Consider the following 10529-nt stretch of genomic DNA (forward strand, 5'->3'; position numbering starts at 1 on the left):
AGCATGCTGGTTTCAAACACGAAAAAATCACATTAGGATATACTGTCACAATTTTTTGTGTTTACTGTTTACATTTGTTGAAAAGCATATAACGCACTGTTTTGACGTCATAGCAGGTTCCACTGTAAAAACGTGTCAGTATCCCTCAAACAGAAGTTCATAACAGACTTTCCCACAGATTATCAGCACTGATTGAGCTTGATGGGTAGTGCTTCTAGGGAACTCAACTGGCTTTTCAACTTGATTTGTGTCTTAACAGAATCTTGACTGCAACTACTGAGCAAAGATGAAACAAAACAAAACAATCAAATCTACTTGTTGAGGCTATCAAGCCTTCCTTACATCTCAATCACATAAACGTGTTAAACAGAATCTATTGTGTCTGTTGAATCTCTTGTTAAGCTTGACAAATTTCAACCTTATACCAACTAAACCTACAGTTGTCACTGGAATTAACAAGCTTGAACACGAAACACACAGCTTTTATTTTATCATTCATTCAGTCACTGCTATTTATTGGAAAAGTTGTTTGATCAGGTTTTTTTAACTCATTCAACGCAAAGCCCAATCTAAGTTTAATTCAACAACTTACATTAAACAATATATTATTAAATTTTACATTAAACATAATAGCACCTTTTTTGCACTATTACTAGTAAATGTAAATGTACCTTGAATGCAATGTAAGTAACTTTGGATAAATAATATCTGTTAAATGCATGTAATGTAATTTAATATATGAGCATTTTAATTGTCTTTTCAGAAATATCTCAGACAACATAGAAACTTGAATTTTGATCAGAAATGTTGTTTTAGATCAAGGTAAGTGAGTTCCATTGAACTAGTCAACGTCATATAACATTTTGCCAAGTTTAACAAAACGTATTTTTATCTTAATGTATCTGTTTGCAAAGAGTGGCTTTACAGATATGTGGAAAACACTGTCTTCTGTACTGACTTTGATTAAAGCCAGATGGTCTAAACAGCTGTAACCTGCTGTGAACAAACACAAGTGGCATACTGGAGCAAAAGCAAAATGTGTAAGAACCTTTAAAATAGTGATATAGCTCCAATGTATGGTTTCCCATTAGTGCACAACACAACGAAATTTAAACAGCAAACATACACCGATCAGGCATAACATTATAACCACTGTCAGGTAAAGTAACTAACACTGATCATCTCTTCATCACGGCACCTGTTAGTGGGTGGGATATATTAGGCAGCAAGTGAACATTTTGTTGATCAAGTTGATGTGTTAGAAGCAGGAAAAATGGGCAAGCGTAAGGATTTGAGAGAGTTTGACAAGGGCCAAATTGTGATGGCTAGACAATTGGGTCAGAGCATCTCCAAAACTGCAGCTCTTGTGGGGTGTTCCCGGTCTGCAGTGGTCAGTATCTATCAAAAGTGGTCCAAGGACAGAACAGTGGTGAACCAGCGACAGGGTCATGGTTCACCAAGGCTCTTTGATGCACGTGGGAAGCGAAGGCTGGCCCGTGTGGTCCGATCCAACAGACGAGCTACTGTAGCTCAAATTGCTCAAGAAGTTAATGCTGGTTCTGATAGAAAGGTACACAGTGCATCACAGTTTGTTGAGTATGAGGCCTGCATAGCCGCAGACCAGTCAGGGTGCCCATGCTGACCCCTGTCCACCGCTAAAAGTGCCAACAGTGGGCACGTAAGCACCAGAATTGGACCATAAAGCAATAGAAGAAGGTGGCCTAGTCTGATGAATCACGTTTTCTTTTACATCACATGTATGGTCGGGTGTGTGTGCGTCACTTAGCCGGGGAACACATAGCACCAGGATGCACTATGGGAAGAAGGCAAGCCAGTGGAGGCAGTGTGATGCTTTGAGCAAAGTTCTGCTGGGAAACCTTGGGTCCTGCCATCCTGTTACTTTGACATGTACCACCTTCCTAAGCATTGTTGCAGACCATGTACACAGTATTCCCTAGTGGCTGTGGCCTCTTTCAGCAGGATAATGCACCCTGCCACAAAACAAAATTTGGTAATGCTTTAGATTACAGCCCGGAAAGTACTGCATAATTACAACGAATTTACAGCGTAACTTTCGATAATTATAGTGTACCTATAAAGTAAATACATGTAAGTATAGAGGAACAATATGTAAAGTCTTGGGAATAATGGGGTAACAACCAGGAAAATAACAAATTATTTATACTGTAAGTATTTTAGAACTAAGGGGTACTTATACTATTATGATTGACAACAATCTTACGTTTGGGAGCAATTTAGCGAGAACTGCGCATGATTTATAAATCGAGGGAACAAAATAGTAAATCGTGCGCACGATTTAACCTACTATTTTTTTCCTGCATGTCATGTCTGGGGCTCCGTAGGTGACAGTTGGTCGAAAGTTTAAAATTTTAAAATATTTGGTATTTTTCTTACAAATACGTGTTTCACTTCAGAAGACATTGATTCATCCATTGGTGTCGTATGGATTACTGTAGTTACTGCTGTATGCTGTTTGATGCTTCGACTTTTAGGAACACATGAGCTTGCATTATAAAGCGTTCCCAGATATTATTTATTCTTCTAAAAACCTTTGTTTGTGTTCATCTTATGAAGGAAAGTCGTATACATCTCATAGCATGAGGGTAATGTTAAAAGATGAGTGAGCACATTTCCGGGTGTACTGTATTTTCTTTTAATACAGAATAGCAAATGACATGGGATTCCCTCTTAAGATTTATCAGTGGAAAGAAAGAAAAAGAAGAAGAGGAACAAGAGGAGGAGGTAGCCGAGCAAGAGAAACGAATAAGAAGTGTTGTAACTTTAAATCTGTTTTGAAATAAGTTGTTTTTCAAATAAAGGTTTCCGAGTGATAACAGATTGTTTGCGGGGTTTTTTTAATTACTTAACAGTTACCCTGTAACTACATGAAATAAGAGTGTAACAAGCACCAACAGGTTTGAGGAGCACAACAACGAGTTTGAGGTGTTGACTTGCCCTCCAAATTCCCCAGATCTCAATCCAATCGAGCATCTGTGGGATGTGCTAGCTGAACAAACAAGTCCGATCCATGGAGGCTCCACCTCGCAACTTAAAGGACTTAAAGGATCTGCTGCTAACATCTTGGTGCCAGATACCACAGCACACTTTCAGGGGTCTAATGAAGTCCATGCCTCGATGGGTCAGGGCTGTTTTGGCAGCAAAAGGGGGACCAACACAATATTAGGAAGGTGGTCATAATGTTATGCCTGATTGATGTAAATTAACAACAGTGGAATCAAGCCACAACTCAGCTGAATCGGCGCTTCGTCTTCTTTTTCTTTTTTTTTTTTTTTTTTTAATTAAGTGCTGTTACAGTTGAACAGATTTCCAAATTTTAAACAGCTTTTACAGTATCAGCATATGTACCAGTATATTTCCATGAAGGCTTGACGTTCATATGGGCACATACAGAGTGGGCTATTGCGCAATCAGCCCATTTCGCTGTGTCGTTTCTATAGACTCGAAGGCTAACTAACATAGGCTTTATAGTAGGCTAGTGGAAATGTGCTAACAAAACCCAAATTTTAAACGATATCCAAATTTTAAGTCATGTTTGCCATATACCAGTATGGTCCCTTGAAATTTGCACATATTATTTGCCGGGTTTTTTTTTTTTTTTTTTTTTGGCCACGATGCAAAAACTTGGGCTTAATGAAAATGAGAAGTAAATTCATGATTGTATCTCAGTGATTCATGTTCCTAACATTAATTTTAATGCTTTTAATTGGGTTGATCTGTATACATTTACATTTTTTATTTATAATAAAAAATATTATATAGCACTCAAAAAAGTCTATCTATCTATAAATATATAGGCTATATATAGATAAATTATTAGTGCACTGAGAAGGACCAAATTTCTTAAAAACCTAATGTAGCTAAAATGTGGAACAAAAGGGAAGGTGGGAAACTGGGAAAGTGTTCACTCTGGCATAGCTTCAAGTAGCCATTGAAGAACTGGGCTGTCCTCCGTGTAAATGCAAGCCGGGCACATCTCATTCTGCACAGTCAGACTGAACTTCACCATCATTTACTGGAAGCTACACTTGAACTCCAGCCATATCTATATGGGAATAATGTAACGTGTTAAAAGTGACATGCTATTACAGGTATTGTTTGCAGATATTAACAATTATAAGTGTGCGTGTAGTGTTAGCGATGCATGGCATTGTATTCAGCGAATTTTTCCTAAATGCTTTAATTTGCATCGTGGATGGTAGCTACTTTTCATTCAGTAGGCTAGTAAGGAGCTGAAGGGCAGCTGCATCAAATGAGCGTGTCACAAATGAACGTGTCACAGATTCCTGAAGGCATAACTACTCTTTAGCATGACTTCAAATTACTAGGCTACATGAGTCCAGTTACGTGGATATCGTTAACAAGCAGGAACCTGTTTTGTTTTTCCATCTTGTTTCACCGAATTTCGTATACGAAATACTTAAAATACATGACAACGTTGCCTATATCCCAAAGGTACTATTACTATTTAATCTACTTTTCTATTTTCATTTGGGAGCAATGACAACAGGGATTAACTATTTTGTTGACTTCAGTAAAGTAACATTAACAGCTAATGTTTACATCGTAATGAACACTGTTTTTAAAAAATGTAGATTTTTATCATTTGTTTTCATATAATTTTTTTTGTATTTATTTATTTTTTGATTAATGAAGAATAATGAAGTCTGAGATGATTAACAACTTTAGAAATCGGTAACACTTTACAATAAGGTCTCATTTGTTACATTAAAGCATGCAATATTATGAACTAAATCTATTTTCCAGCATTTATTAACCTTAGTTACTGTTAATCAAATGTTCATGTTCATGTTAGTTCACATTGCATTAATGTTAACAAATACAACTTTTGATTTTAAAAACACTGTATTAGTTAATGTTGAGATTAACATTAAGATTAATAAATGCTGTATAAGTATTGTTCATTGTTAGTTCTTGTTAACTAATGTAATTAACTAATGTTAAAAGATTAATCCTTATTGTAGTGTTACTGAGAAATCTTTTTAAAATCTACTTGTAAATGTACTGTTTGTATTCGTTTTAGTTTCATGCATTTTTTTAATCAACGTTTATACAGTTTTCTAAAAATAAATTAATACATATATTTTAAATTGAATAGAGCTAAAATGTGACGTAACCATCAAGTAAAAAGTATACTCCAGTTGGAGTTGAATCTTGAGATGATTATTAAGATGGGCTATTCTATCTGACCTGAACAAAACTTGCCTGTCATTAAAAAATAAATAAATAAAAATATGTGTCACTCTTGAGCAACTAAAGGTGTCTTCTCTGCTTTGTGGTTTTATTGTCACCACAACAAAATAGCTTCCTGGTTACAGATATGAATTATATTTTAAGCAAAATTGCTTTACTGTTTATTCAATTTTTTGTCATTTCAAAATCAAAAATGTCTACTAATGTTTTAAAAAAAAATAAAAAATAAAATGAAATAATTGTTTAAACCTAAAATATACTCTTGAATAGCCTAACAGATGAACTTCCCTGACATAAACCACTGTAGAATCCATAATAAGAGAACATAGTGTGTTCAGGAACCTGAAAAGGAAGGTATTCTTTGTTGTTTATTATCAGTCTTCATCAGTTGTTTTATGTGAGAATTTTGTTTTGGTTGTACGGTTTGTTTTTGATAGTACAATGCAAGACCAGACTTACAACATATTTTCATCTCATAAGGTCGGTTAGCAATAGTTCATTTGTGTTTGAACATGAAAATCCAGTTTGATAAATCATGAAAAAAGAAGTGAAATCCAAGATCCATAACCCATATCCATAGCGTTGATGTCACTGAAGCGCCATCCACTGCTGATAGCTGCAGCATGTTGTGACCCAAATTAGTGGTCTTTAAAAAGGGCAGTTTTTGTATGGTGTGAATTGTTATTTATATGCAACTTATATTGTTTATTTACATTATCTTTATGTCTTTGTTTATTCATGTTTTTTATTTATTTAAGTTTAGAAACCAGTCTGATCCACCTATGGAATGAACAATATGTAGTTGCAGCGGTAAAAAATAAAATGCCTAGGGTTATGAATATAACCTCAGTTCCCTGAAAGGGAATGAGACGTTCCTCAGAACTATAAACTCCTTTAGGTGGAAGCAGCCATAGGCAGTTTTCCCATCAGAGTCCTGCAGATATCAGGTCGGGTGTGTTGTTAATAACTGCGGGTGCAGGTTTATCAAACAGGACCCGTGCAGGACTCTGCTTCCCACCATAAGAGCAATGGAGCTATCTAGGAGAGCTTGAAAAGGGGGAACTCCCTCATCAAACTCGTCAACCAGTTTATCCGTGGTCCCCACAATCAAAACCACCTCACTGTCTCAGCAAAGCACAGGGTCTGAAATGTGAGGTACAGACGCTCGATTCTGGTCCCTCAAGAAAAGAATCAAGCGAGAGCAAAGCTTCCCCACCGTGACTCATTGCCGTGAGCTCACATTAACAGGCGATATCTTCACACGTATACAAGCAGATCCTGAAGACGAAAAAGGCTGATGAAGTCTAATGCAGGCACTCTTTTATCCTCACGGGCGCTCCATGTGACTTCATAGGACTGCCCTCTACCAATTAATTGGTGTTTCCATACAGGCTTCAGAAACCAGTCACACAAGGGGGCATTCCCATAGCGTCTTGACACAGCGTTGAGTTCCCTCAAAAGGGAACTTTAAATGAATGTTGCTCCAAGGTGTTTTAATTGTGATGTTCCTCCTGCAAATCAGCAGTAACCTAAGAGGTTTTTTTTTTTTTTTTTTTTTTTTTTTTACAATCTGAGTATTTTTTAAAAATATTTCTTTGCTTTTTTTTCCTACAGGAACTAAAGGACAGATGGAAAAAGGAAGATTTAAGGCACTTCTTTCACTATCATTTATTGTCACTGTTATTGGCATGCTGGTTTTGGTGAACATGCACAGTCCTACACATTACATACACATGCCTCCAACAATAAGACCTTCTCCAACAAATAATAAATTAATAATCTCAAAGGCTTCAAATACGATAACACCCATCATAGGCTCAAAGCATTTTATGGTGTCTGCATTTTTCGACCACAGACTGGACGGGGTCATTCGAGTCATCAGCATAATCAAGAGAAATAGTCTTCAGCCACTTTACTGTGTTTACTGCAACACTGAACATGACTGCAAAACTGTTCAGGCAGATGTCCAGATACACAGTGACCACTTTGGCTTCCCGTATGGTGCCTCAGATGTGATTTGTAAAGGTAAACACATGCAAAATGCAACACATGTCCTCATAACAACTGAAAAGAAAGATTCATTCGACCTTAAGATGGCGTATCTGCCAATACAAAATAAGGTGGTAAGAGAGACTTTCAAGTTTGACATCACTATTTGCGTCTCCAACCTTTTTGGCGACTACAACAATGTACTGCAGTTTGCTCAAACTATGGAGATGTACAAGCTTCTAGGTGTACAGCACGTGGTTATATATAAAACCAAATGTGGACCAGACCTGGAAAAGCTTTTAAAACATTATGAAATAGAGGGGATACTGGAGATTGTTTCATGGCCTATTGACAAGTTTCTGAACCCATCCTCAGGCTGGAACATCAAGAAGCACAAGGGCGATCTCCATTATTACGGTCAGTTAGTAACACTCAACGAGTGCATTTACAGGCACATGTATCAATCCAGGTACGTTCTCCTGAATGATTTTGACGAGATCATCATGCCATACAAACACAGCAATTTACCATCTCTTTTGAAGGATCTCCAGTCTGCTCATCCCAGTGTAGGGGTGTTCCGCATAGAGAACCACATATTCCCCAAAACGCAGTTTGAGGACAGTGGGAAGTTCAAACGAGCAGAGTGGAATAATATTCCTGGTGTCAATATCATGGAGCACATTTACAGAGAACCTGAACGAAAGAACATTTACAATCCCACAAAGATGATTGTCAACCCAAGGAAAGTGCAGCAAACATCAGTACATTCCACTTTGAAATACTATGGAGATACTTACCTTGTACCATTTGACGTATGTAGGATTGTTCATGTGAGAGTCCCACTGCAAGGGCGTCTTACCAAAGACCAACTGTTTGTAGACAAAAGAGTCTGGGACTTTGAGCAAAAACTGATACCGAACATTGACCAGACATTGAAACTTGCTGGTTTCCTGAATGTCTCCAGTTGAAATGTTTGTATTAATTTAAATAAAACCTAAACTGTATTGAAATTTTATATTTTCAAATAGGCCTACACTGAAAAAAAGAAAAGAAGTAAAACATAAAAATAAAAAAAAAACCCAGTCAAAAAGACTTATAGCAGCATTTTTCATTAAAGGTTTTAGAGAAAAACACTTGTTTTATGGATTTTTCCTTACTTGAATTAATAATTTTACTTTTTATTTTATGGTTTTTGACTGTTTTTTTAATGATTTTTTTTTTTTACAGCATAAAACACTTATTTTACGGATTTTTCCTAGATTATTACTAATCAACGCATTCAATAACATGACAGCATTAACATTCGACAGAGAAACACCATTTCTTTACAGATGTTTCCTGGTTTATTATGATCAAACACCTTCAATAAAGTGACAGTACTAAAAGTTCTGCAGAGAAATACTGTTATTTTACAGATTATTACAATCAAAAACCTTCAATAAAGTGTTAAAGCATTCTCAAGATTGTTAACATTTTTATTTGAACAGAACATTTTTTCTTTGTGTGAACTATCCCTTTAAATGGATAACAATTCTATCATCATTTATTCGCCCTCATGTCTTTTCAAACCTGTATAACTGACTTTCTTCTGTGGAATAAAAAAGCAGATATTTTGAGAGATGTCTTAGTGATTTTTGTCCATACAATATGGTCATATGTTGTTTGGTTACCAACAGGGCTTGACATTAACTGTTTTGCTCACCAGCCACTGTGGCTAGTGGTTTTCCAAAGATATTAGCCACTCATCATTTTCACTGGCCACATCCATACCATGGGGCCTTAAAAATGGCCTTATAGAAATGTTTAAGATTATCCCATAATTTGGCAGCATGTATTAGGCTGCTGTCACTTTAAGACCTGACGCAAGGATCCATTACACTGTTACACATGCGTTTTCTTTCTCAACTGATTACTTTCACTTAAAGGTGCAATGAAGGTGCAAAAAATTTAGGAGGATCTATTGACAGAAATGCAATATAATATATACAGGTGCTGGTCATATAATTAGAATATCATCAAAAAGTTGATTTATTTCACTAATTCCATTCAAAAAGTGAAACTTGTATATTATATTCATTCATTACACACAGATAGATATATTTCAAATGTTTATTTCTTTTAATTTTGATGATTATAACTGACAACTAAGGAAAATCCCAAATTCAGTATCTCAGAAAATTAGAATATTACTTAAGACCAATACAAAGAAAGGATTTTTAGAAATCTTGGCCAACTGAAAAGTATGAACATGAAAAGTATGAGCATGTACAGCATTCAATACTTAGTTGGGGCTCCTTTTGCCTGAATTACTGCAGCAATGCGGCGTGGCATGGAGTCGATCAGTCTGTGGCACTGCTCAGGTGTTATAAGAGCCCAGGTTGCTCTGATAGTGGCCTTCAGCTCTTCTGCATTGTTGGGTCTGGCATATCGCATCTTCCTCTTCACAATACCCCATAGATTTTCTATGGGGTTAAGGTCAGGTGAGTTTGCTGGCCAATTAAGAACAGGGATACCATGGTCCTTAAACCAGGTACTGGTAGCTTTGGCACTGTGTGCAAGAGCCAAGTCCTGTTGGAAAATGAAATCTGCATCTCCATAAAGTTGGTCAGCAGCAGGAAGCATTAAGTGCTCTAAAACTTCCTGGTATACGGCTGCGTTGACCTTGGACCTCAGAAAACACCAGCAGATGACATGGCACCCCAAACCATCACTGACTGTGGAAACTTTACACTGGATCTCAAGCAACGTGGATTGTGTGCCTCTCCTCTCTTCCTCCAGACTCTGGGACCCTGATTTCCAAAGGAAATGCAAAATTTACTTTCATCAGAGAACATAACTTTGGACCACTCAGCAGCAGTCCAGTCCTTTTTGTCTTTAGCCCAGGCGAGACGCTTCTGACGCTGTCTGTTGTTCAAGAGTGGCTTGACACAAGGAATGCGACAGCTGAAACCTATGTCTTTCATACGTCTGTGCGTAGTGGTTCTTGAAGCACTGACTCCAGCTGCAGTCCACTCTTTGTGAATCTCCCCCACATTTTTGAATGGGTTTTGTTTCACAATCCTCTCCAGGGTGCGGTTATCCCTATTGCTTGTACACTTTTTTCTACCACATCTTTTCCTTCCCTTCGCCTCTCTATTAATGTGCTTGGACACAGAGCTCTGTGAACAGCCAGCCTCTTTTGCAATGACCTTTTGTGTCTTGCCCTCCTTGTGCAAGGTGTCAATGGTCGTCTTTTGGACAACTGTCAAGTCAGCAGTCTTCCCCATGATTGTGTAGCCTACAGAACT

The 10529-nt window shown here is 37.1% G+C and overlaps 1 protein-coding gene across 2 annotated transcripts in view; it reads left to right on the forward strand.

The window, feature by feature from the left end:
• The window catches only part of ralgps1 (Ral GEF with PH domain and SH3 binding motif 1), a 166146-nt gene extending 159055 nt beyond the window's left edge, over window positions 1–7091 (forward strand). For both annotated transcript variants that reach the window (XM_051902280.1, XM_051902279.1), the window contains exon 21: window positions 6868–7091. In XM_051902280.1, coding sequence (XP_051758240.1) covers window positions 6868–6957 — 90 coding nt within the window. In that variant the 3' untranslated portion in view covers window positions 6958–7091. The remainder of the gene's footprint in view (window positions 1–6867) is intronic.
• The last annotated feature ends 3438 nt before the right edge of the window (window positions 7092–10529 follow it).

This window comes from Ctenopharyngodon idella, chromosome 8 (genome assembly GCF_019924925.1).
Source record: "Ctenopharyngodon idella isolate HZGC_01 chromosome 8, HZGC01, whole genome shotgun sequence".
NCBI classification, from domain to species: Eukaryota; Metazoa; Chordata; class Actinopteri; order Cypriniformes; family Xenocyprididae; genus Ctenopharyngodon; species Ctenopharyngodon idella.